Here is a 27982-nt window from a genome sequence, read left to right on the forward strand (position 1 = left end):
TGGTGTCGTCGCAACAAGGGGGAACAGGGATAGGGGAGCGGGACTCGTGTAGTCACATCACGGGCTACGAGAACAGGGGACCGGGGCTGGTATCCTCACAGCAGCGGGGACAGGGGACCGGGGCCCAGGGACGGAGCAACGGACCCCGCCCGTGCGGCGCGAGCCGCCGGATAGCGGGTGACGGCGCCGACGTCACAGGCCTCATTTGCATACATTTACCTTTGCGCCCCGCGGCGGCCAATCAGCGGGCGCCGCTCACCTGCTGCGGCCGCACCCGCGCGCGGCCGGGGGCGGGGCCGCGGCCTCCTGGCGGAGCGGCGGCCGCGCGGGGCGGCGGTGGCGGCGGAGCGATGGCGTGCGGGGGCTTCGCCTGCTCCAAGAACTGCCTGTGCGCCCTCAACCTGCTCTACACGGTGCGTGCCCGCCGCGCTGCGCTCGGGGCCCGCCCGCCGCCGCGGGCTCTGCCTCGTCCCGCTGCTCCCGCCGCCAGCTCGGCTGGGCTGGGATAGGGAGGGGAGGTGGCGCGGCGGGGCTCGCTGCGCTTCTGCCGGCGGGATGTGGCCGCAGGGGCCGGGGGGGTCCGCGCTGCGGCCGCTGGGCGGTCGCGGCTTCCGGCTCGGGAGGATGGGGAGGGAGGGATGAGGAGGTGACAGCAGCGGTTAGGCCGGGCTTTGTCACCGCGCGGACGTGGCTGCTCGGGATCAAAATCCAGCGAGGCCCGGGAGCGCTGCTTGCCCGGGGCGGCGGCGGCGGCTGGCTCGTCTCCTGCGGGGAGCGGCTCCGGGGCCCGGCCCGCCGGTGCTGCCCTTTTTGTCCGGCTGCAAAGGGCGCTGCACCAATCCAGGCGTGAAGCAGGGAGGGTTTGTTCTGTTGTTCCTCAGCCAAGCATCAGCGCTCAAAGGAGTGCAGTCGGGTCAGTGATGAGGCCCCGGCACCCCGGTGTTCCTGGGATAAACCAGAGAGAGTCACCAAGTCGGGCTGCCTGCGGTGCGGGGAAGATACGTGAGGAGGGGGAGAAGTGGGATGTTAAAGTGAAATAAATGACTTTGCTGGGGAGGTGCAGGCAGGTGCCTGGTTCTGTTCCAGAGTATTGGAGGGCCTGTTTTAAACAGAGAAGAAAAAATCTCCAATTGTGGTGTAGCTACAGGAATTTTTTTCCTCGATATCTATTTTTAAAGGGCTCAGAAATAACACGAAACGGGACTAAGGGTAATGGCTTCCTCTCACAGAACATCTGGAGAGGTAGACTGTCCTCTAATGTTTCAAGTTTAACAACTGTGCTTGGGAGTGACTTTGAGCAGACTGAAATTGGGGTCACCCAGTGCTTTTGGACAGTGTATCTGTGCTCTTCCAAGAGCAATGCCTGATCTGGGCTGAGAACAAGACTAGAGAACAAGCAGGTCACCACTGTTCATCAGAACAAACAGTACCTGGCAGTAACTGGACCTGATGAAGCGCAAAGGAATGTGCTGAATCCAGAGCTGGTTGATGTTCTTGGGTGTGCAAGGTGACCCAACCCCCCCTTTCCTCAGAAAAGAGCAGAAGAGAAACCTTTATGTAGGAAGAGGCTGCATAATTACTTGGCCTCCATCCTTGGAGGAGCTTTAGGAGTGAAATACGTCCCCAAAAAAGTCTGGAGCACGCTAAGGCAGCCCAGCCTACCCACTGTAAAAGTTAGCTTGGATCCCTGTGGTGCCTCCTGTTGTTGGGCTACACTTAGAACAGAGGGGAGCAGATAGATGTTTGATATCTGTAGTTGAAGGTAAGTTTAATGGATGTAGAGTGTCACAATTGAACTAAGTTAGAATCATAAAATAGCTGAGGTTGAATGGGTCCCCAGAAGATCATTGTGGTCAACTTTTCATGAGATTTTCCTGTGCCAGAAGGTGGTTTATGGGTGGTTTATTGGGATGCAAGCATCCCAATTTTGCTTTTCAGTTAATGCAACACTTCTTTTGTTATTACTGCTATTATTCCTTGTGTGACAGAGGAGTGAGAGAAATCTGGATCATTCTCAGAGGGATGCACAAGTAATACTGTAATGTCATGAGGACGGCAGGTGTTTTTTCCTGATGACTGCATCATTAATTCTACAGTCATATAGCCATATATTAACCAGCTGTAATGAGTCTGATAGGTCTTTTGCTTTTGGGCATATCTGGCCATAGCAAGGGTGGGTTGAACTTTTGGACTTCTGTAGTTCTGTCTGTGGTACCTGTACAGTGTATTTACCACTTTAATCTCTGCTGTGATGAATGCTCGAGTAGACTTTACTTTGTGGGTGTCACTTTGTCTTCTGTCACTTGACTTATACAAAACATCTGTTTTTGCTGAAGGGAAGGAATGACTTCTTTAAATCATAGTTACAAGAATGTCCAATTGCTATTGCTAGTATTGTTTATTAATAAAACAAGTTACAAGACTTAATGCTTTTAAATTCCTAGTTGGGGAAATAACACTTAATGTGCTCACTTGGCCTGGTAGAGTTGTAAAGTGTGTGGGCTTCTCTGTTCCTTGGTTAGACAGAAACCTAAAATAAAGGGTTGAAGCAGCAACCCTTTGAATGATGGACTTATTTTTTCCCAGCTGGAAAAAAATAGAGAAGACAGTCAGAGCAATAACATAATGATTGTCTCTTTGAAATAGTATTGATTCACTAATAAATGGTGAGAAGGGAGTAGTGGTAGTAAGAAGGGATAGGTGACACTTCTTGGATGTTTTTGTAGTCAGCATTGATGTGTCTGTATGTCATGAATTAACCTTGAAAACTGTATATTGGAGGTTTCAATTTACATTCTGCCCTTCATTAAAACACTCTAGGTAAAATATTATATTGGAGTTTAACTTATTTTTAATTTTTTTAGTACTGTTTTTTTTTGTTGTTGTTGCTTTTTTTTTTTTTTTTTTGTAGTAGTACGCCAAGAAAAATATATGTCCTGGCAGTAATAAATCAGTTACTGGTTTAAGGCAAGAGACCAGAATACCACCAACCAAACTGCTCACTTGATCTCCTTTCAGATGTTACTTTGCCAATGACTTTTGGTTCTTCTCCTGACTAAGTCAGGGTCCTTAGGCCCTGATTCTATTTTTCAGTCTATTTTATATGAGTAATTCTGGCATCTATGCTTAGTCTTGCTGACCTCAGTATGGTTCCTTATGGGTAGAGGAAGTGTAGGAAAAAATAATTGAGACTCTTTATTGACTCTGAGTACATGATGATGTATATTGTCAGAATAAAGACCTACATGGAAGAACTGAATACAAGAACCTTTAAAATACTAATTTTGGGTATCTGGCCTATTTAGTTTTTATTCAGTCAGTCATATTTACATTTCCCATCAAATGGCAGGTCTATACAAACTTTAAAGTGCCTGTTCACAGAATTAATCCTAATTCAGGGATATGTTTGTAGCTTAAAACTTAAGCTTCCAAGGAAGTCTTCAATGTTTGTGTTGAAGTGCAAACAGTCAATATCTTTATTTGTATCTGATTTTTGGAGAAGAAAGGGAAGTTCCTAACTAGTGGTGAAAGGCTGAAGTGGTAGGGGAGCCACAAGATCAAATATTCAAATAAAAAAGCAGTACTTAGAGTTCATTTGGGTGTTGTGTGCTGGTTTTGTCACCCAAGCAGCTACTTAGTTATTGCTGCAGCAGGAAACATGAAATGTTTGTTGGCAGTATGCAAGCATCTCACATTTTGATGAGCAGGCTTTATGTTTTCTTACACTTAGCCATTTGATTTCAATTAAACCATACAGTACCTTTTCCATTAGAAGTGTGTATTTTTAGTAGCACAAAGCTTATTCAATAAAAGCATCCACATTTACTTGTAACACTAGAAAGTACCATATCAAAATAATTCACTTTTTGTGTTATGTCATTCTTTGAACCTCTTTTTTAATTGCCTGTTAAGTGGTTTTTGCATCCATTTTCAAAGCATTGTGTTTTAAAGAGTTTTTGGGCTTGTTTGTTTTGTTTTTCCTATCACTGTCGCTTGCTCTCTGGGTGCTTTAATTATTGAAGTTGCATTTGGGCTTTCTGCCCTCTTTATCAAACTTGGTTTCCCTGTATTATGGAAATAGCAAAGATAAATATAGAAATTCTCAGATTTGGACAGTGTGTGTTTGGTATCATAGAATGATTTGGGTTGGAAGGGACCTTCAAAATCTTGATAGTCCAACCCATCTGCCATGGACAGGGACACCTACCACTAGACCAGGTTGTTCAAAGCCTCATCCAACATGGCCTTGAAGATTTTAAGAGGGTTTTTAATTACTAAGGTATTTTATAATAATGTTTGTCTTGCTTTCAGAGTTCCTGATGCAGAGAAATCAGGATCATCTTCCATGCAAATCTGTCTGCCTCATCTTTTTGCTGCATAGGGAAACTTAGTGTCCGAGGCAGGGTGAACATCTGGATTTTCCTCAGGAAAGGGAATGTGTCTTTGTGTTCTCTGATATTTCCTGACTGGTGTAGTGGCTACACAGAGCCAGGTACAAGCAGACAGGAGTTAGAGAAGCACAGTTCTTGCCTCAGGTGGCAATTTCTTTCACATTTATTAGTGAACCTGCAGTCTCTGAGTGCAGCTCTGTTTTGATTTTCCTAAGTTTGTTTTCAGCTGTAAGATAAATAAGATAAAATACCCACTGCTTGCCCTGTCTGACGGGCTCTGGTCAGCATTTAGGTGTGCAGCATCCAGAGTTTGCCCCAGCACCAGCCTGTTCTGTGCTGGTCTCCCTCACTGTCACGCCTGGATGCTCAGCAAATGGGACAGGTTGCCTTGGAGGCATTTCTGTTGTTCTCAAGAGCATTTTGAAGATGGCAGTATAAGCTGGGCTGTCTAGTCTTGACATGTAAGTAAAAGTGGTGCAGAAGCTGCCAGGTATTGGTCAAGGAAGCTAATGTTGGTCATGTCAGTCTTGTGGCCTCTTTGTTTTCATTGGCATTTTGGGAAGGTTTCTATGCTCACGCTTGAGAACACACAAGAACACAGCAATAGTACAGATATTTAAAGATGTTTTTCCAGGGTTTGGAAAGGCCCTGGGCTATGCTGTGTGTCAGTTTATAGCCAAAGTGACAGAGGTCTGTGGTGGTGGGTCAGAATCTAGACGTGTGCTTGGTCCACAGACAGCCAGGAGAGAGTTTTGCTTTTCCATTGTCCTTTGCAGAGTGTGCAGTGGCATGAGGAGCTAAGAAGGCAGCCTGTCCTTAGGGAGAGAGGAGAATGACAGGGCACAGAGGAGAAGGGTATATGGAACACGGGGTGTTTTGGTACTGCTGGCCTTTTCAGCCATCCTGGTGGTGCAGGACGGCTCTTTAAAACCAGCACAATTATTGTGAACCCCTTTGAGTGTCCTGCAGAAGCCTTGTAGCTTATATCATTAGTTGTGGGGTTTTGTACTCCTGGTTTTGTGTTGAAGGAGATATGATGTGTGGAAGAAGGATCTGTGGGCTCACCAGGCTTTATGAAAACATTTTGTAACCTCTTAAACAATGAACAAACACACAAGTAAAAGTAAACATTTTAGAACATAATTGTTCCTGCTGCACAGCAGAAAGCTTCCATTTCCAAAGACCAGAGGGTATTAAGCAGGGGTTAAATCTAACTGACATTTTAGTGTGTAAATAGTTTTGTTACATGACCAATAAAGTGAATAACTCTTTACAAGGCCTGAAACTTAAAGAACAGGCTTTTGTGATAGGAGCCAGGAATGCTGCCTTTCACATAAATTGCTTGTTCCACACTATGTGTCTCAAGGCTGTTCAGTAATCAGACTGCTGATCACTCTTCATTTAAGTAAGTCTCATAAAGGTGGAGGATTTTGCTATCTGTTAGAAGTCCTTTGGAGATACCCAGAGCTTTCCTTTGCTCTCGGAAAAGCTGAAGTAGTACTGTTAGGAAATAAAGTTGCTTACAGGTGGAGTAGCTTCCAGCTATGAGAGAAACCAATTTATCTTCATTTTAACTTGGTAAAGGTTATGGTTACACCACTATGCACTGCCTGTTGTTTTAATGTGGTGTTTTTAAATTAAGTGCCAGGAATCAGAATTGTCTTGTAGATTCTCTGTGGCTGTGCAGAAATGGTTACCCAAGTGGAAGGGGAGAGTAGTAAAAGCCTCTAGCTTAAGTATATATGTCATTTGACATTTAAATTTTAAAGCACCCTTTAAAGTAGTAGAATATGAACTTGTATGTGGGGAGAGAGGTTAGGGAGGATGTATTTCATCATTTGTGTAATCTCTCTGGTTTTAGTTCCTGTTCCATATTCACTTTGACAGCTATTCTGTAAATATTACCCTTGCTGATATGAGAATAAATGATACATAATCTCTTTACCTAGGAAGGGCGAGTCAGTAGTTTGTAAAATTTAAATTCTGAAATGTGGTTTTTACCATCTCCTGTTAGCACTGAGGTGGTAAGGAAGCAGGGGGAATACCAGCTTCTGCATATGACTTCCTTCCTAGCCAAGGAAGTTGAAATACTAGTCCAAGCTAGTTGAAATACCAAAAAGTTGCCAGTTAGTCAAGACAGCAGATTTGCTGATGGCTTGCTGTTGTAGGAAGGAGGAAGTGGTTTTAGCATTTGAATTGTTTCTCATGGCATTGTATAGAGAAATAGTTTGTCAGTATCTTTGTCTCTTTTTTGTAACACAGACTATAAAATTCCACATAAGTACAGGAGGGGCATTTGTGGAAAGAAATAGGTTTTTTCCAGTACAGGAAGGAGGGAAATGAGCAGCTGTGTCTACAGGAGAACTTGGATTTAAAGAAGAGAGCAAATTTGGAGATTTATTAGGGAAACTGTTATATTTGGAACAGCTCTGAAGTTGAAATGTGTGTATGTATGTGTATTAAATAAAGGGAAGTTGCCTAAACTGAGGTCTGATCTCTTCCACTGATCTTGAACTTCAATCCTCCCTAAAGTTTTCCCTATGCAGATACTGACATTGGAATAATGTTTTGTCTACTGACAATATGCTTGAATTTTTTTTCCATTTGTTTTACACCAAAGTAGAAATACTCTAATCTCATAGGGAAAACCACTGATCTTCACCTAGAATTTGTGCTACCTAAAGGTTTATTCCGGTAAAGTATTTACTTAAATTTCAGAATTACTAGTTTATATATTGAATTGTGCTAAGCCTATATTTGTGTGTGTGCCTTTAAGTAATGTAGCTAGGGTTTGAACTGGTAGAGAAGATAGTCCTTGGTCAGTGCTAAATCCACCTCTTATCTATCTGTTAAAACTTTGGTTTTTTGGTTTGGAGAGAGTGGCATGGTCAAAGTGCTGGCTGTGGTGTGTGGCAGTGTTGGTTGGAAGGCATTTTTGGGGCTCACCAGTCCATGATCCTGATCAGGATTATGAGTAGCAGTAGCTTGCTGTCTGTGGCTTAGCCTGTGGAGTCTTGGACACCCCTGAGATCATCCCCAGACCACCTTGCAGATGTGTTTCCTCATGTCCAGTGAACCTCCCAAGCTGCTACTTATGATACCCAGAAGAGTTTGCTTCCACGTTTATGTGATGTGCCTTCAGCTTTAGTTAGTATGTGATTAGCCCAGGCAGCCTCTGTCGTACTAAAGAAAGCCAGCTCCATCCCCTCTTCTCACACCTCTCATTAGCAAGGCTCCATGCTATTTTACTGACTCCTGCCAGGTTCTCAAATTCCTTTTCTGCCTGGGGGACTTGAAATAGAACACGGCTTCAGTCTCACCAGCATTGTGTTTCCTTTGATTGCACTCTTCTTGGTTTCCCTGTTTGCAGTGAGAGCTGACTCCTGGCTTGTGTTCAACCTGACAAACAATCTGATCTCTAGATCTGTCTCATTAAGGCTGTTGTTCAGCTGGTCTGATCCCAGGCAACACTGGAGCACCCAGGAGCACAATTTTTTACTTTGCAAGGTTCCTGAGGTTGGCTTATTCCTCACGTTTTTCAGGGTATATCTGAGTTAAATCTCTTTTTGGAGAGTCAACCACTCCTTGTTTAGTATCATCCCCATGTTCTCTGAAAATTAATTTTGTGTTATATTCAGGTTGTTGATGAATATACCGTGTGATATTGGCTCCAGCCTTTGTGGTGGTGCTTACCTGCTGCTAGCAGCATGCTGGGCCATCAATTGCTGCTCTTCAAGTTCAGCACTCCGGCCTGTGACTGTTCAGTCCTAACAAGTCATTTCTCCAGCCTTCCTGTGGGCAATTGGATTAGCCCTAATCACTAAAAAGTGGTCTGTGATTTCAGATATTTCTGGTAAATACATCAAGCAGATATTTTAAGTGTTACTAACCAAAGCTTGCTTTGTCTAAGTAAATTCATATAGGTAAAATGACGTTTCACAGATAATTTAGTCTTCCAAGGATGGTACTGTTTACTTTGGGAGGCTTCTGCTGCTGTGAAATGTGATCTCAGTTAAATAAAATGTGACATTCAGAAGCTCCATAGAGAGTCCTTCCTCCTTCATTGAACAGAAATACTTGGCCTTTTTGCATGTAGGTAAAGCTTGTTGGTTTAGAATGTATGTGTTACTCATTTGAAGTGGTTAGGGTCACTGATTTTCATACTATAAAGCGATAGCAGCTTCAATTTTAGATATGTTGCATTTAAATCCTTTCATCTCAAAACACTGGAATAAGCACTGCTGAGTGGTTATTTCTAGTGGCTAAACAGTATGTAGCACTGTGAGTGTTGTATTGTTTTACAGACTTTAAAAATCTCTTTTCAAAGCAGCTATTTTTCCTTTTTGTAGTAGTATGCTTTTACTGTAGTTTTTTACATTATGGCACTATAAAACTACATAGAGAAAGTTATTCCTCTCATTTAGATGGTCTGTGCCAAACCTGAATATAAAGGAACAACCACAATTTCATCTTTCGGTAAACATGTGGAGGAGACAGAAACTTAATATTAAATCAATTTCTGGACTGTTTAGTAAATCTGTACTCTCCATTTCAGTTTTGAAACAGTCAATTTTCCACAATTTCAAGTGGCAAGAAAGGAGTGGCCAGTAATGATTTTGATCCACATCAGATTTTGATGTAGATCAAAATCATTGATCTGCCTGACTGGATACAGCATTTTCTTATAGCTTGTCAGCCAGAGCCCAGTAGCATGGATCTGTGATCACACTGAATTTCCAGATGTTTTAAGGAATTGGACAATTCCTAACTTTGTCAAGGAAAATAGAGCCTTGGTATTATGGAGGTAACAGTTAAAAATGAGATTGATAGCTCTAAAACTTGAGCTCAGTAATGGGTTTAAAATCCAGAGAGACTTCTTTTCCTCACTTGATCGAAAACCAGACCTTTTCTAGATTCAAAATGTGGCTGTTTCTACCAGGAAAGCTTTTTGTGCCAGGGTGTCAGGACAGTTCTGGTGTCATGCAGATAATTTTATGCATGCATCATCAGAGTAATGTAAGATGAGATCAGTAATGGCATCAAGAAGCAACTGGTACCCTGCACTTCACAGACTGTGTTTATCCAGGAGATCTTAGAGGCACAGATTTTGTCTCTTGTTTTGATTTCAGTATTTTAAGAATGAACTAATTTCATCTAATGCTTTTGGACCTGTTATGAACTGTGCAAAGAGCTGAGCAAACATGTATTTTGGTATCCTGGAGGCAGATTGGTGGAAGATTTGCCCTCAGACAGAAAAGTATCAGTGAAAACTATTAGGAACAAAGTTTCATCTGCTCTTCTTTGTGAAATGAGCTTTGTCATTGCTTGTGAGATTTGTTTTTTAAAGACCTATGTAGTGGAAGTGTGAGTTCAGTATTTAGGAGCTGATGCAGAGCATGGGATGTCAGACAGCACTTTTTGATTGGAAATTGGGCTGTGGGGTTTCTTTAGTTACTTGCTTCTGGTACTTACATGGAAGACTCAATCTTTCCAGTGGAATGAGACAGTGAAAAAAGTAAGTGGGCATAGATCAGAAAAGGTACATCTTGCAATAAACTGTTTGATTAGTCAGGCTAATTTTTAATATACTGGTATAAGGAAATTTATAGCCTTGTGCAGCATGGATTCAGAAAATTTGTCTGTGTAAGAGCCAAGGTGTTTTATTTTAGTTTTTTCTTCAGTCCTCTCTGTAATTTTGATTCATGACACCTTGGCCTGTTATTTTGGTTTTAAATAAATGTGGTAATTTAGGCTTTTTGTTTAAGAGAAACAAAGACAAATGTGAAATCATGCTAAACTCTGCTGGTACCGAACAATTCCTTTGAGTTTTATATTGGGTTTTTTTTTATCTTTATGTGTTAAGAGAGAAGTGTAGGTATGACAAATACCCTCCTTTTGTTCTTGCAGGCTCTTGAATTTTTTGTATGGATTACTGGCTTTTGGTAAAAAGTTTTTTGAGATATATTCCTGTGTGAACACAAAAAAAATTCCACCTGCTGTGTTTAGATCTTGATGAGCATCTCTAGTTGTTTTAGTAGCTTTCTTGATGTTATCTTAGATTTCCATGTTTCAAAAGCTGCATTACTTAGGTAGTTCTCTAAAATGTACTGAAATGGAAAAAATATACAGATGTATTTGGCATTAATACCAACAAGAATTCCCAGATGTAGGGTAAGTATACTAAAGTGATAAGTTGGAAATTATCAAATTACCTTTTTTTTTTTTTTTTTAATTCTTCCTGCCTCTGGGTAAGCAGTAAAATGTGCTTCATGAGAATGTGCCCTGTTTGAATGGAAACGGTGAGCAAGTGTAAGTGCTTGCTCTATACCTGTTGTTAAGCAAATCCAAGTAGTTGAACTAGACTAAGTGCCTACTCTTTTATATTGTTGATTTGGATTATTTTAAAATAGCTATAAAGCTGAGTATTTTTTGGTGAGATCAGAGTTTTGGAAAGGTAACACTTGCATGTGGAATAGGTGTCATTTAACAGAAAATGTAATGAGCAATGTTACACATAGGTCTGTTTCAAGCCAGAGAGTCTTGGGCATCTTGTGCCTTGCACATCTGGATTGGCTTTGTCTGCTGCTTCCCTCCTGCTGGACTTCATTACAGATTTCTCTGCAGCTTTTCATGTTGGAATTTCTTTTTTCTTGGGGTTGTGTTTTTTTGGTGTGGAAACAGGAAAGGCTGGAGCTTCCTGCCCATATAAACAATAAATCTCTGTGAAGTAACTGGGACAGATTCCTGCCTGCCTTCCCTGAATACCATGTTTAAAAGGAAGGAAACAGCATAAGTGTTTTGGGTATTAAAATAGGATTCACTTATTAGTAGAGCTATTTTCTTGAAAAAATATGCCGAGCAGGCAGGACACCTTTGTTGTTTTAGTGCTGTATAAAGTCCTTGCAATTCAGATCTGAAATGTGGTTTTTGTGACCATGTTAACTATTGCGTTACATTATCAAGTATGTAGAAACTTCTTTAATGAATTAATACAGCTGATTAGAGTAAGTTTTGGCAAAGTGCCCTTTTTTACACATTCAGAGCTCTATAGCTGTATATTCTGTTTTCTTTAAATATACTGCCACAGTTTCACAAAAGATCTGAAATTTTGGTTCTTACTCCACTCTGAATTAAAGCTGATGATTTTTAGCTTATTTGTCAGTTATGTAATGATCTACAGTTTAGTGTCTCTAGTCAGTCACTGATAGTACAACATGGCTTGATTTACAGGTGATTTGAGTTGTAACAGTTCTACATTGACAGTGTGGAAGAATATGTATGCCTTAAAACATCTGGAACTGAAATTACTTATACAATTATGTGGAGGATTGGTTTGTTTAGGGTTGTGTTTCCTCTCTTCCCACTAGCAAGAAAAATTGTACCTTTTTAAAAACAACTTAAATGCAAAAAAATTACCTGTGTGTGGGAGCCTGTTTTAATATGCAGTCTAACTTTGTGTTTTCTCTTCCCTCCAGCTGGTGAGCCTGCTGCTGATTGGAATTGCAGCATGGGGAATTGGCTTTGGCCTCATCTCTAGTTTCAGAGTTGTTGGAGTGGTAATCGCAGTAGGAGTCTTCCTCTTCTTTATTGCCTTAGTTGGATTGATCGGTGCAGTGAAACATCATCAAGTATTGCTATTCTTTGTATCCTTGTGATGCACTGCAGTGTTTGATGGCAGCGTGGTTCGAGCTGTGTAAACAGTGTCCTGTGTCAGCTGAGACTGCTGGGGGAGGGCTTCAGGAACAGAACAGGAATTTGCGATCTTGCTTTGGTCAAGCGCAGTCTAAATTAGACTTCCTTCCCATTTAACTTTATTTCAGTTTCCCTTTTTCCCTTCCATTGTTTGTGCTCTGAAGATAGAAGTATTCACATCTCTTTTTATAAATAAGGGTCTTTTAATTCTTTGAGAGCTTTTTATGGTAGCTCACTTTGTCACAGGTGCCTCTTACTGTGTACTACATGGGGCTAAAGTAGGTGAACTATTAATGTTTAACTTTTGTGGTCTGTGAATAAGAACTGACTTCCACTTTACAAACAGCTCAATTGTGTGAAGTATTTGCCTCTGAACACAACAGCCACATTTTGAAAGTACTCGCCGATTTTCAATCTTCGATCTTTTGTATCAAAGTTTATTCTTTTTGTTTTATGCCATCTTCAGATGCAGTAGTCCAAAAGTGTGTGAGGCTGTGTTCCAAGAGCAACTCTTATCTTTTTTTATTTTTAATCTACACTAAAGTTTTTTTTGGTAATTAATTACAGGACTTTGTCATTAAAAAAAAAGCAACCTGAATATGCAATACCCCCAAAAATATCTTCTCTACTGCTTTATTTAAGTGAAGTATGATGAAATTACATGAGTCCCTAAAGCTGGAGCAGATGGCTGGAGATCTTGCTCTCAAGCTCCTTTTATTGACCTCTCTGCTCATGTTTTCTTGCTAGGCAAGAAATACCTTACAAGGAAATGCCACCAATGTATAGTAGTAGCCAAAAGGGATAATGCATGATGATTGGGTTTTGGGAACATTGTTTAGGTCATCTTTTCCACATGGAGTCAGAATTTGCTTCCACAGTTCTTTTGTTTTAGAGGACTTACTGTTACCTGGTGAAATAAGGAATACCATTAGGTGCATATGTTATAAAAGCAAAATTAATTTGCGAGTGTATCCTTAACTATTGATTGTTTCCAGTACATGATTATTCTTCTGCTAGTCTTTATTGTCCAGTTTTCTGTCTCCTGTGCCTGTTTGGCACTAAATGAGGAACAGCAGGTAAGAAAAGTTTCCTGCCTTCTAAGTTAATCCATAGCATAACACTATAAATATATATGTACACAGGCACATGTATTTGTATGTAGTGCTCCATAAAATGAGGAGAGCATATTTTAAAAAAAAATCAGCATTGTCCTATTTATTAAAGAGTCGACCTTGGTCAATGTTTGGCTCTGGTAGATAGAAAAGAATACATTTGGGTCCTAAAATTACTTTTTTTTTTTTAATTTAATTTGTTTTTAAGCTTCCTTTCTAGGTTTATTGTCACAGGTGTAGCAGCATGATATCTTGATTATATCTTGTGCTCAGCAATTTCAGATAAACTGATGAAATCTTGTCTGAAATATGCAGTAATCAGGGTTGAATTGTTAGTGTGTAACTGGAAAAGTCATAACTACATTAGGCAGTTACATGTGAAAGTAAAAGAGTCTTCCATGTGGTATGGAGATCAGTTCTTAGTGCATAAGAGGTGGGTAAGGGCACAGTGACTAAACAATAGGTTTCTGCATGTGAGGGTGCTTTTTGTGTATAGCCTGGGCAGTCCCAGCTAGATTAGTCACATTTCCCTTTACTAGTGATCTTGTTGGGTTTAGCAAAAACAAAGGAAGGAAAGTAATTATACCCGTGAATGTGCTGGTGTTAGGTGATGTTCTTTCTTTAGCTACACAGTCTCTTTGGACACTCCAGTTGTTTTTAATATATTTATATTCTCCTGTTAAGCATCAAGATCTGAAGGCTTTAGTTAGGACATTATCAACTAGATTTTGTATGTGGGCTGCAATGTAAAACAGTTAAAAAATGAATGTAATATGTATTTGCTTATGGCTTCTAGAGTGAACTTCTAGAGGTGGGATGGAGTAACACCAACAGCGCAAGAACAGATATCGAGAGAAATCTGAATTGTTGTGGATTCAGAGTTTTTTATCCCAATGAAACCTGCGCCGCTGTAAGTTCTTCAAGTGGGAAAAGCCATAACTTATTCACACTGTGTTTGTTCAAAAATGTTTCCATAGTTACAGCAAGCAGCATTTTAACAGGCGTGTAATGTAGTTGTTACAGTGACACTAAGCTCTTAATTTACTGGAAAGACAATTTCAGGGCACCCTGCAAAGTTTGTACTGTCATTTATTTATACACATGAGCTCTTGAAGTCTTTTAAAACTGCTGTAATTTTGTCCATGGGTAGCAGTCTCTTCTAGAACAAACTAGATGCTTTCAAACAACAAAGTGTCATCAGCAAATGGAAAGCAATTCTCTGTATCTGTTGCAGGATTGTCTTAGAAATCTCCACTGTAGACCATGTGCACCAATAATGGAAGAATATGCTGGAATGGTGCTGAGATTTGTTGGTGGAATAGGACTCTTCTTCAGCTTCACAGAGGTGAGTGAGTGGTTGGAAAATTGAGTGCTTTTCCCCCACTTTTAATGCTTTACTTTGTGAAACACATTTTTAGGGGGTTTATTACAGGAAACCTCAGTGCAGTCTCAGGAATTAGATAATTAATTAGGCCCAATTTTTCAAAGCTAGGCCTTGATGACAGACCTGTGTCTGTCAGAAGGAAGGCTTTTCTTGCAGCTTTGTTATTTAGACAACAAACCTCAGCATTAAAATGTGGTGCTGTAAAGTTCAAGCTTTTCAGAAACTTAGCTGTTCAAGTCTACCATTCTCCATCAGTATTAAAAGAATGCTGTTGCTTTACCTTGTTCCCTTTTTTTCCCATCTGTTCCCCACTCTAGCACACATTAGGTCTTTGAGGATTTTTTTTTTGGTGCCACCTGTAGAGCAAAGATAGAGTTGCACAAGAGTGAACTGTATTTTAAACAGTAGGTTAAAATTAAGAAGGTCTTTTGGTTCTTTGCTGTAGTACCATGATGATGCATAATTTGCTTTATTGATTGGAGCATAAAAATCCTCAGAGTAGGCCTTTTCTAATCCCAGAGAAGAGCATGTGAAAATGCTCTTCCTGCTGCTTAGTGCACTTTTGAGAAGGTTTGTGAATAAGACAACAAGAAGAGAGATACAGCAACTTAAACAGTATCACACTGATCTCAGCCATCTCGGCTAAAAATGTGAAGGTGCTGGGGGGAAAGACAGGATTTGAAAATGCACAAGAATAGCTGTATAGTTAGGTGGTAATGGTAAAATGAAACAGTTCAGAGGGTTTTTTTATCATTATATTAAAAGCAGCTTTATGAATATTTATGATTTGGGAAGGGGGAAGAATAATTTAACTTTGGTTATAAAAACAATGGGAAATTTTTTATTGCATTGTGAATATGAATTTGGCTTTTGTTGTTCATAGTTTTGTGGGGTTGGTTTTGTTTTTCTCTCTGTTGCTAGGGTATGATTTTTCTTAGAGAGAGAGGATGCATTCTTTTTTCTAATTAAGAAAGATGGAGTGTGGCTGTACAATTTTAGCAACAGTAAAATATCCTAAACTTGTATCCTACACTGAAAATTCTTTGTCATGATTTTATGTTTAAAATAAATTTTGTAAAACTAGAAGATGAGACGGAAACTCTCTGCTTAATAATATCTTTGTTTTTTATTTTCAGATTCTGGGAGTTTGGCTGACTTACAGATACAGGAACCAAAAGGATCCCCGTGCAAACCCTAGTGCATTTATTTGATGAGTTTATAAAGGACTAAATCTTCTCTCTGCACCATCTGCTTAAAAATACTGATTCTCCATAGTTTGGTATTTCTCCATAATAGGTATTCTACATATAAAATAAAACACAAGTTCTGTAAGAAATGTGTAGTTTTCATATTTAATTTCTACTATTTTTCTTCTAAGAATCTCTATCTTAAAGTAGATGGGTGCAATCAGTAGCTGGGCAGAGTTGAACTGCTGATTAAGACTTTGTTAATTGTTATGGTAAACTCTGTACAATGAGTTTTATAGCACTACTGGGTTATCTGCTGTAAAAAAAACCCTAGAGGTATTTTCTGCTGTATTCATTGATTACAGAAATTCACGTGAATTCTCATTAAAATGATAAAAATTTACGGTGGATGGTTGGGTATGATTTACTTAGGTTTTAGGATGTACTCTAGTAAACTTTTTTGTCTCCCACTTTCCTGTTAAGGTAAAAATTATAGCTAGAGATGTTATTTTCTGTAGTGCACAAAAGTGTATGTTAATGACTACTGTAGTCTTCACCCCTCCCCTTTCCTGATTGTTTTGGTTTTCTGGTAGCTTTAGAATTTTGTTGAGAATAAAAACAATGTTAATGAATATTGTCATTATGAGAACAATGACTGAAGAAAAGCACGAGAATGTAATCTGCAGCTGATTAACTTGAAACTTTTTTCCCTTGACAATGAATGAGGTTTGGTATTTGCACAATCAATGTCTGTCATCTCTGATATAAGAAACTTGATGTCTGGAAAGTTGTTGTACAGCTATTTTTTTTAGACGGTGTTAAGTCATTGTTGTAATAACTCAGCAGTGTTCTATAGTTCTGTGTCATCCAGATAATAGTCTTGATTTCATGAGAGATTGAATGACATGTAAAAAAAAAAACAAGAAAGAAAAACGGCAACAAAACCAAAAATGCTTTCAAGTAGTTTCTTTTCTGAAAACAAAGAATTCAAGTTAGAATGGTGTGTTACTCATGTAGAAAGTGTTGTCTGAGCTGAAGGGAAGCGTGGTCCCTCTTGCTGCCTGTGAAGGAAGTGGTGCATCAGCTGAAACAGCAGACATCTAAACACCCTAGGTGCATAATGTCCCATTTGTTTCTAACCACACTGAATTGCAGATCTGCACTGCACCTTTTCTTCATTCATTCTTCACTCAGTTGCTGCTGCTGTCAGGGGAGGCAGTTGCTGTAGCTCGAAAGACAAATCTACAGAAAGGAAAGGAGAAGAGTATTAAGGCCCTCTGCCAAAGAATACAGCACCTGAGCAAGGTGGAGAGGAAATTTGGAGGCAGACAGAAGTAGATTCTCATACAGTCAGTTGCCCTTTACTGGAGAAATCCCTGCTTACTCCTGCAGAGGAGGCAAAAAGTTGAAACACATGCCCATCAAAGCACTTTCAAACTTTCATGAGCTGAGTGCTTCTGAAAGAGGAATTATCTTGAGGTTTTGAAGGGGGAGAGCAGAAACTGAAAGCAGAGGGATGTCAAGAACTTGCTATAGAACTGCTCCTCTTCAGATGTGGCTGAATTTTCAGCATCGGTGGTCAGCACCTTCTCCTGGAGCTGCTCTGGGAGCGCTGAAGTCTAATGAAATGTACACAGTGCTTTTCTTCTCCAGGTTGCTGTGCTGTTGCCCTCAGTTTCTCTCCAGCCATTCCCAAAACGTGCCAAGAGGACAGTGATGATCTCATGGCTGCCTTTAGGAGCAGTTAATTTTCCTGGTCTACACAGGCTCTGTGTTTTGTGCATTACAGTAATAAATCCAAGGAGTTGTCATATGGAGAGGGTTAATGAAGCTTAAAATAATACCATCTTGCTGCTTCAATGTTGACTTTTTTCCTAATTGTTTTTGTAGTGCTTAGTTTTGGGTGGATCTGGTTTCATAAATATGGTAGATTATACTGGAGTGTAAATGTGCACCAATGCAAAAATACTGAAAATATTACCACTTCCAAAACTCTCATGTTCTCATAATGTGAATTTGTTTTAGTAGTCAGAAGATATAGCAGTAGATAGTGTGGAATGATTAAAAGTTTTTCTATTGTATTAAAAATACATTGTCTCTTCAGGATTTTGGTTGAACAAACCCATCCATCCACACAAACCTTGAAATTCCCAGAGGTGTGATTTTGCTTTCCAAACCTGATTCTGAAGGGGGAGAGTAAAACACAATGAGTCTGACTTTGTTTTTGGAAGGTGAAGAGTGTTGCCTCTCAGAGGAAGTCTGACTCGTTTGAGTATCCAAGAAATGCCGTACTATTCTGACATGCCAAACTAGAGCACTTAAAAAAGTTATTTATACCTATTCTTCGTGGGTTTTGTCATGGAACTTCATTGCTTTCTCTTCTTGAAAAACGTTTCCACCACTCAAAGATTTTGTTGTTTTTTAGAGATGCATTTTAATTTTCATCTGACTGCTTGAGATTTGGACTTCATTTTAATCAGATTTTCTAGAAGCTATTTACAGCAGCACTGTCAAAGTAATGGAGTGATTTAACTTGGAGCATTCTTACTGCTTTCATTAGATGTCTTTTGGCTTTAGTTTACTGAAATGCTTTCTTCAAGTTGGTTATTCTGGAAAAATGTAGAAAGATGTCTTCTTTCAAAATGCACACGGATTTTTATCATATAAAAACAATTGGCTATAAAGAAATCTAATTCTTCACCATTTGTGAGAAAGTGAATCCAGATAATGATTAACATCCTGATACTACTGCACACCTTTCACATGAAAGTAACTATTACAAAAGGGAAGGTTGTGTAACTTGAAGTGATACCTGTAAAAATATACCTTAAACTATAGCTGACAAGTGAATAGGAATGAGTTAGTGTTCTTAACTTGCATTATTATTTTAGACCTAATTAATTAGAAGATTGTCTGCATGCTAGTGGAATTCTTAAAACCCCCATCCTGTGTACTTTGGGACATCTAACAATCATATGTATTTTAGTAATGATAGCCAGGTTTTCCAAAGAAATCGAAAGAGGCTTTTTTAGGTATCTCAGCTTGGCTCAATGCCTTTTTAAGCCCCCCAAAAAATAGGTATTTAGAGGAAAGGATTAAAAGAGCAGGATTAAGTTGGCCATTTATTTATTAAGATTCTTGCAGATTTGGTTGTGGTGAAAAGTAGATGAAAAAAGCATAGCCTTGAGTGTAATAAAGAATTTCAGTTTCAAAAACATTCATTGATACTTGCAGGCTGGACTAATTTGTGTTTGCATCTAGGCATGTACATTAGTAGACCCTTGTAGGGTCTCTGTGTGCCTCATATCCATTTACTGAATGTTATACATAGTATCAGCACCTCTGCTTAAAAAAATGATGCTGCTTCCATAGTGTTATAAAAACAGTTTTGTAAAACATGATGGCACAGGCAGCCCTTGTTTTATATCACATAGCTCTAGCAAGAGTACTTTGGGTTAAGTAGGTGAAGATGATTCTGATAACCAGCTGCTCTGGCCTCCCTCCGTGTTGTTCCTCTGCTATGTGATATGACCACATTTTTTCTGACTGATAAGTGATTCTAAAGACTATTTCTGCCCCCAACTGCATCTCTTTTTTCTCTGTCTTCTGGATGCTGCAATAGAAAGTAGCATCTTACTGAAGTGCTGAAGGAATGCTGAATTCCATGTCTGGGACCCTTTCGAGGTGCCTCCTTGAGGTTTTCTGGTAGGCCGGGTTCACACAGCTTGCCAAAGACCTATTAGCAAGTACCTCCCTTCTGATTTTGCTGAGAGATTCCCTCGAGCTGAAAGCCTTGCTTCTCTCACCTGTCCTGCCCTCCCAAGTGTTTTCCTCTTGTAGTTGTGGCAGTAATGGTAATAGAAGTGGTAAGAATGCTGTCACTGCTAAAGAGCTGAGAAAATAATGAAGGTATGGTCCTGGCCAAAGTGTTTCTCACTGATCCTGCTCCTGAGTTCAGAGTTAGTAGATATTTGGGGCTGGAAAGTCTTTTTGTGTAAGTCTTTATGAAATGTATACTCTCATGGTGTTCATCTGCAGCGTTCATTTTAGTTCTGATTTCTCTTGTCCCTTTTGGGCTTATAAATAAGCGATCATGAAACCAGCCAATAGTCAGTGTGGTATCCCTTTCTTAATCATCTCAAGGCTTTACTGAAATCTGATGTAAGCAGGAACATTTTAAGGGAAGCAGTCATATCTTAAATCACTTCAGAATACAGCCAGTTCAAAAGAAAAACAAGCTCTGTATGCAAACAATGCCATTCTCTAGTCTCAAGTACTTTCCTGTGAAACATTTTTACTTCTTGCTATCATAGCTGTAAAGAGAGGGCTGATATTGAAAGTTCCACATAGGCTGGTGCTACTAGAAAATAATTTGAGACAAAGTAGGCTGAGTAATAGAGAGCTTAGCTAGCTTCTGGAACTGGAGATAAAAAGCTGCTCTCCTCTGCTGGGTTTGGCTGAGTAAAGTTGATTCTCTTCACAGCAGCTTGTGTTGTGAATTTGGATTTGCAGCTTTGGATTTGCAGCCACAACAGTGCTGATAAGACAGGTTGTTTTCTGTGGTTGCTGATACAGAGTCGAGGTCTTTGCTGCTCCCTCACACTGCCCTGCCAAGCAAGTAGACCTGGGCTGCAGGAGAAGTGGGGCAGAGCTGAGACAGCTGATTCCAGCTGAATAAGGGGATGCACCACGCTCACCATACAAACTGGGGGAAGAAGCAGGAAGGGGGGCACATTTGGAGTGAGGGTGTTTGTCTTCCCAAGTCACCATTACATTTGGTGGGGCTCTGGAGGTGGCTGAACACCTGCCTGCCTGTGTGAAGCAGTGAATTAATCCTGTGTTTTGCTCTGCTTGTGCACACAGCTTTTGTTTTACCTATTGAACTGTCTTTATCTGAAGCCATGAGTTTTCTCACTTTTAATCTTCTGATTCTCCCTGGAGAATAATCCCACTGCAGTGGAGTGAGAGGGCAAGTGGCTGTGTGGGGCTGGGCTGCTGGCTGGGATTGATCCACAGCAGCCTTTTTCTTCCCAAATTCCTTGAATGTGAAATGCAAGCTGTGGTCTAAAGCAAAATGGTGATTTTACTATTTCTAATAATGATAGATGAAGATAAGAGGAAAAAAATGAAAACACAGCAATGTTTTGTATGTAAACACTTGAAATGAATTTATTTAAAAAAAAAATCATTTTTACAGTTGAATCATACAGTATTCTTCTGTATGCCTTAAAATAAAAGCCTTCAGCTTTTAAAAACGCTTCCCAGTACAAAAGTGCTAGAAACCATCACTACACATCACTAAATATCACTCTAAATAGTCTCTTCACCAGTATCAAGGTGTGGAGAAGACATGGAAGATAAGACTTCATAATATTTAAGGGCTTTCTTCTTCCCCTTACAGTTCAGTCTTCAGGAGCTTCAGCGCTTTCTGCATATTTGAATACACTAGAAATAAAATATTCATGCATGTTATTTTTGCTGCAACTTCCTCTGCCAGCAACCAAAAATGCTGCAGAGAAAATGTAATTATTATTAAAGATTTTAATCACATGCCTATTGCTGTAGGGATTCAGATGCACTTAACTCTTCCAGGCAATTTGTGAACATCATGGCTTTAATTTTTACTGGTGAGAACATTCATTAATGCCAACACACGGGCAGAGGCTGGAGCTGTGCAGCCGTGAGGGATGGCTGTAGCAAACATCTTTCCCTGCTCCCAGAAGGGTGCCTGACCTGGCCTGTTGGGACTGGTGTGTGGGTTCTCACCGTTGCTTGCAGTGAGCGCTGCTGAATTATGCAAGTTCCTACTGACGTATCCTTGCTTTTAAAACAGATGGATGTGTAAAGCTCCAGGGCTCTGCCATCATTTTCTTCACCTCATTGAGTTTAAGTCTAGCATCCTGTTTAATTTTAATCCTGGTTAAATGTCTTTCAGCAAGTACTGACTGCAAGAATCTGTAATGCCTGGTGTTATTCCTTGACACATGAAAAATGCCACTTTCAGAATATTTCCAGAATGTGTCAGAACACTCTACTTACACAGCGAAATGTCAGAGGGCTCATATGCATAGAGACGGTTTGAGTATCTTCCTGTAATATCTGCTCTCACAGTCAGGGAAGGATCTGGGGGAAAAAGGGTGAGAGAATTTGTAGAGGTTAACCTTCAAGCAGAAGGAAATAAAAGGAAATAAAGCTTTCTGCACCCCTGCTTGCTTCCTGAATGTTTCTGTGAGACATGTCTGCTTCTGCTGACTAAGAGATTGTTCTAAAAAGGGTCACTGACATTTCAGTTTTAAGTGTTGTGTTTGCAGGTTTATTAGGAACAGGATGAGCTACCCATTCCAGTGAATGTGGCATCAGCCATTGAGGGAGGAATGCTGGACTTGTGAAGATGGGTGATATCGAGTCAATATTTGATCCACAAAACCAACTTGAACCTTTGTATTTGTCATGAAATACATTCCTGTTAATCAGCCCGAGGATTTGAGATGCATGGTGCAGCAGGAGCTCTGTTCTGAGATCAGCTTTGGTGCTTGAGGTACTCACCTATGAACAAAACCCGAGGGACGTACTGGCCATCAGGGGCAAGGTTCTTGTCTGTGGTTTCATACTTAAAGAAAACAGAGAAGGTTCCTAGTCAAGGAGGGCACGTTACATGAATATTTTTTTCCTTCACCACACTTTGTACTATGAAATACAGCTCAAATAATACATTTTGCAGTCTAAGATTCACTGTCTGGGAGGCAGTTTTTTAACAGCTGGGATTGCAAAGTGGTAAGAGTTTATGTTATTATTAAACTTCACATTCCCCTACATTCTGAGTTTATGATAGCTACAAATGAAAAAGACTTACTTATGAAATCTGTTATGGCTACAGCAATGGCCATTTTCCTAGCCAACCCTAGCTATTAAACTCAAGTTAGAGAAGCCATGATTAAAATCAGAACTTTGTAGCTTTCACTTAATTAAGTGTAATTGGGAAACTTACCACAAGGTTGAGGAGAATGAATTTTTCAGCCAGTTTCTGTATGTCTTTGTGTTCAGCAAAGACCTTCTTGAGGGCTAAAGTAGAAAACAATGGGAAAGAAAATGAAAAAGATGACCTTGAAATATATTGTCCTCAAAAAAGAAATTCAAACAAACTGATGAAACAAATGAGAATTTCCACTTTACAACTGCAGCAAACAAACATTTTCAGTTCATTCCATTGGAACGTGATCCATTAATTCTTATTCTGCCTTAAAGAGTAATTACAATAGTGCAAAATGTCCCATCTTCCTTTGGAGAGTACGGCTGGCTCTCAAATTCTCTGCTTAGGTTTGAATTTGAGCATTTGACTCTTCAAACCTCCTGTTGTACTACTGTGATTTCTTTCTACAGATCTTAAGGTACTTGATAATACAGCATGTAGGGCTTCAGAGTCAAATCTTTGGAAGGATGCAAATCATTGTACAAAGACCCTTGTGCAGTTACTGGAGCTATGGGTGGTTGCAAAGATCTTGCCATGTAGATTGATTTGCAGGAATGGAAGGCCCTCAGATAAATTCAAAGACACTGGGAAAAGAGTAGTCCCAGGTACCAGAAACCCTGGAAGAGCTCAGTTTCAGCCTGGATTGATTTAGTACCCAGCTGGATTCAGTCTCAATCACTGATGATATGGTTGGAATATGGTCTTTCTGACAAATTGTTATTTCTTGCTACTGGTCTTGCTATTGATTTTGGCTGATTGTGCTGTGAACCAAATTCAGATTTGTCAGAGGTCAAACCCTACTGACCTGTACTCATTTCCATATCCATTCGGTATCATGCAATACTGAATTTTATTTTTATTTTATTTCTACACATTGGAAAACACCTTTGTGGTACAGTAACTTCAAAAACTCTTACCATGCTTATGCAAGATAGTACTTCACTATGGTTTAAGCAGAATGGAGGCTGATTATTTTTTGTCAAGCAGAGTTTTTTCAGAAAATTAAAACAACTTTTTTCTTTTTTTTCTCCCCCTCCCGAGTGCAAAAAGATTACCTTGGCTGTGTGGGCAGTCTTCCAAGTGGTGGATGATCATCAGGGGTTTCTGGCTGGAAAAGAAGAGCCCTCGTTAGGAGCGGGGAGGCGCGGGGGGCTCGGGGTGGGCGCGGCAGGGTGAGTACCTGTGCTTGGAGCGGAAAAGCGCTTCCTCGTAGGTCTGCGTCCAGATGAGCTGGTCTCCCCAGCCTGCAGGAGGGACAGACACACAGACACCCCCTCAGACAGCGCCTCACAAAGGGGCTGGGGACCCCGGGTGCGGGTGCTGCACCTCCTGATGTGAAGCCCTTGGAACAAACCCCTGCCAGAGGGCTTCGCATCAGGAGTGAAGGAGGAGAGGGAGCTAGGAAATACTAGAAAAGGTTTTGCAGAACGAGTTGCAAGAAAATTTTTTAGAACAGCACGGTAGAGGAAATGTTCACAAGATTGCACTTGTTTAAAAATTTGGTGGAGGTTTTTGTTCAGTTGTGTGTTTTTTACCTCTGGAGAGTGTCTGGGGCAGTTTTGGCTTAGTGGTAGTGTCCTTTGAATCCTTCTTGCCCACATCCTTTGCCAGAGCACAGGAGATGACGATGAGCAGCAAGAGCACAGACACGTAACTCCTCTCCATGGCTGCCCCTGGAACAGGAGAGAGAAGCTCTGGTCACCGCGGTGCCGCAGGTGGGGACAGGCAGGGTGGCTGAAGCTGCTGAAGACTCAGGTCACAAATATGAACAAACGGGGTGAGGCTGGGCTGGAAGGAGCAGCTCCAGGCAGGAGCCTCAGGGCATGGGGTGAGGTTCGCTCAGCAAACGCCCAGAAGGGTTGGGCCATGGCCCTTTTAGGATGTGCGTTGTGTCTGTGCTAATTTCTCTCTCTTCTTGTTACATATATTGAATATGCTCAGTAAAATAACAGAGTTACAGCAATTCCAAAAGTTCTAATAAGTTCACAGTTCTACCTGGATCTCCCAGTGCTAGAGTAACCCAGCTGAAAGTTAATTTCAGGTGCTGAAAAGTTAATTTGTCTCAGCTCTTCCCCCATTTTGCTGTGAGAGTCACTCAAATGAGAAGTCAGAATGTTTAAGCTAGGCTTTACAATGAACATTAGCATAGACATAGGTTAATGGTGTTTTTGATGCTTCCAATCCTGTTTTTTTTTCCTTAAAAATATCACCTAATCCTTAAACCCAGCAGAACGTATAACAAAAGGAGTTGGGAGGAGTTGATGTGCTGCCCAGTGAAAGCTGAAATGGAGCTTGGGGGTGGAAGCAGCACAAAGCAGAGAGCTTTTCCTGAGCCAGGCTGGGACCTGGAGATGAGACAGGTCTAAAGGAAAGCTCCTCATTTCAGCCTTTCAGCTGAAGGGGAAAATCATTGCAGCAACATGACCCTCTGTTTTCTCATTACATTTCCTCCTAGAAACTAGAACCAATATAATGGCTCAAAAAGAAAGTTTAAGATGTTCTAAAAGAAGTACAGAACATTGAAAAGATTCATTAACAAAAAAAAAAAAAAAAAAAAAAAAAAAAAAGAAAAAAGGAAAACCAAGCCTACATAACAACCCCACCCCAACAGGCTGATTGTAAAGTTCAGACAATGAAAACTAACAGAAGTGTTTTTCCAGGTAGGAACTGCAGGAGGAGACATTAGCTGCATTTCCATGAGTGATACAATGCTCTTTGCTACTGGGATATCCAATAGAGCTCAAACATCCAAAGAGTCCCTTTTTCATGGGTATGAAATACAACTTTTGCAGCAGACTGCATTTCTGCCCCAAGAAAAGCCTCCTTGGCAGAGAGGAAAATTGCATGAAGTTCAGTTAAACTCTGGATTGTCAGGGTTGCCTCAAGAATTGTTTTGGCTAGAGAATTGTATGGCGGAAGCAATGCTCCTTTAAAAAGAAAAATAATAAAATAAAAAAGTAAGGGACAACCAGGAAACTGAAGATCAGGCACACTAGGCTGTTGTGGAGGCAGCATGCAGAAAGCAAAGACAGAGGAACATTAAACTTGCTCCTAAAAACTTTGCCTCTGGAAGACTATGTGCACTTTTTAAAAGCTTTCCAAAAGAACTCCTCTTCTCCTGTATTTTTTTTTTTTTAAACCTGCAAAGCCAATCTTTCCCTAGAGATTTCCCTTCCCAACAAGCTGTTCCGGACTGTGCCTGCTTTGCTGCAGCCTTTCCTTTAGGCTGCTCAGGTTCCCCATCCCGGCTGGCTGGGGCTCACAGCTCCCCTGGGTGCTGCTGAGGCAGGGACTGAGCAGTGCCTTACCTTGTTTGCTCTGCCAGGATGTGAAGGTGTTCCTGGTTCCAGTGTGAATGCTGCTGTTCCTACTGCCTATTTATGCACCTTCACACCCCAACTCCACCCACAAGCTTTGAATTTCAATACTACTTTCAAAGAGCTAAACTTTCTAGTTTTTCCCCACCAAAATGTTCAGAGTTAATTTTGTAATGAAATAACATTACTGTCTGCTGTCAGATACTGTGTCTAAAGCTCAGAGACATTTCTGTAGACTTTTGGGGTATTTCTAGAAAGGTGATTTTAAAAAAATTGGCAAAGATCCAAGTACAGGTAAGCTTAAGTCAAGACTCCTGATTTGCCTGAAGAGTGATTTGTCTTTTTTTGATTGGTTGGAAAGTCTGTATGGGTTCCTGTTCTTTTAGTCCTTAGAAAAAGTTAAATTGATGACTCAGAACTGTGAATGTTAATTAGATAAATAACTGTGCACATTATACAGATATGTGTGCACACATGCACATGTAATAGCACATAGAATTGTAATCAAACCTAAAAAAAAAATAATTTTAAAGGTGTCCACAAAATGTATTTGGTAGCTATACTAAAAGACTGTGTTCATGAGCAGACATCCAAGCCCACATTTAATTGAAATTCTAAAATTAATTAGTTGTGTAGATATTTATTTTTTAACTACAACATGAACCCTAATCATATTAAGTTTCAGATGCACCTATAATACAGTGCAATGCTCAGGAAAATGAGATGTGGATGCTCATTCCCACTGCTGCACTGACTGCACACAGTCCTTCCACAGAGGTCAGTGCAAGTCTGTTCTCAGCAATAAATGCTGAAACTATGGTATGTTCTCCTTGCTGCATGCCTCATGTATTTCAGTGAGATTGAAATCATGTCTTCATGGGCAGTGAATGCTTAACATTTCTTAGCTGGGTAGATGAAATCCATCAGATATGGATTTTCCTGTTTGAAATTCACAGTGCTGCCTGATGGCTGCTAAAAGCACCCAATTGTTACAAATATACTTGAGAGAATTAAGAGCTTTGGATCTTAGTGTGGATTTGTTTTTTTTGTTTGTTTGTTTGTTTGTTTTTTTAATGAATAGTAATTAGGAAAACAAAGTGCAGAAGCAAGATGGTGAACTCAAGCAAAACAATGTATTGAGTTCTACCACGCTTTTCTTAGCTGCTTGATGAATTAGGAGGCTGAAACCAAAGCTCGCAGGCATATCAGTCATTTTAAATAACTGCCCTTTTCTGTGTTTCATGAAATAAGTATGTTTTCCTGAGAGAATTTGCATATGAATTTCTTCTTCTCCTCCAGGACTTGTCCCTGAAGATTTACAGATGTAATTTGTTTGCTCCTGTATTGTCTATCCAAGCTACATCCACTCAGTCTTTTTTCCAAAACCTACACCAAAAGAAGACTCCAAGGTCCTTATTTGGACCACTCGCTTTGGACAACTTAGGTTAAATTCTAAATCCAGTTTAGTCCAGATGTAGAAGTTTACCTTGGGTACCTGTTTCGGTCTCAGCTTAGACAATTCAGAATTGTAATTTAACACACTCTTGCTGACTGTCTGCTCAGGTCATGTGTGCATTTGGTAGTTTTAAAGCCCATAAAAGAAGTTGTAATTGCTCTCTGGTGCTGTGAAGAGATAATAGGCTGGTGGGTTCTCACTCACACACCTTACAAATAAAATTGTGTTTTGTCTAAAAATGCATCCCCAAAGCTAAGCCCCTACCTGCCCCTGGCACCTTAGATGTATCTCCATTTCACTTGCACCTTTGCTTTCTCCTGTTTTCAGGGGATGGATTTATCTTAGCTGTTTCCACATAGCCTTGTTCTGCTCTGACAGAACAGTTTCCTGTGGGAGTCCCAGTAACTCAAATTCAGCCACTCACAGGGGCTTCCCTGCCACCTCAACCCCAGTGACTCGATGCAGACAGTTAC

The 27982-nt window shown here is 40.4% G+C and overlaps 2 protein-coding genes across 2 annotated transcripts; one reads left to right on the plus strand and one right to left on the minus strand.

The window, feature by feature from the left end:
- Positions 1 to 289: 289 nt before the first annotated feature.
- Positions 290 to 15915, plus strand: TSPAN13 (tetraspanin 13). The gene is made up of 6 exons (XM_058806691.1): positions 290 to 413; positions 11867 to 12034; positions 13079 to 13159; positions 13992 to 14105; positions 14430 to 14540; positions 15716 to 15915. Exons 1-6 carry the CDS (start codon positions 351 to 353, stop codon positions 15788 to 15790), a joined length of 612 nt encoding a protein of 203 aa, XP_058662674.1. The 5' UTR covers positions 290 to 350; the 3' UTR covers positions 15791 to 15915.
- Positions 15916 to 20914: 4999 nt separating this feature from the next.
- On the minus strand, positions 20915 to 26076 carry AGR2 (anterior gradient 2, protein disulphide isomerase family member). Its single transcript, XM_058810557.1, has 8 exons — positions 26045 to 26076; positions 24272 to 24409; positions 23917 to 23980; positions 23792 to 23844; positions 22755 to 22828; positions 22313 to 22376; positions 21806 to 21889; positions 20915 to 21211 (listed from the first exon to the last, which is right to left on the minus strand). The coding sequence occupies exons 2-8, from the start codon at positions 24399 to 24401 to the stop codon at positions 21162 to 21164; spliced, it is 519 nt and encodes a 172-aa protein (XP_058666540.1). The 5' UTR covers positions 24402 to 24409; positions 26045 to 26076; the 3' UTR covers positions 20915 to 21161.
- Between the last annotated feature and the right edge of the window lie 1906 nt (positions 26077 to 27982).

This window comes from Ammospiza caudacuta, chromosome 1, assembly GCF_027887145.1.
Source record: "Ammospiza caudacuta isolate bAmmCau1 chromosome 1, bAmmCau1.pri, whole genome shotgun sequence".
Lineage (NCBI taxonomy): Eukaryota > Metazoa > Chordata > Aves > Passeriformes > Passerellidae > Ammospiza > Ammospiza caudacuta.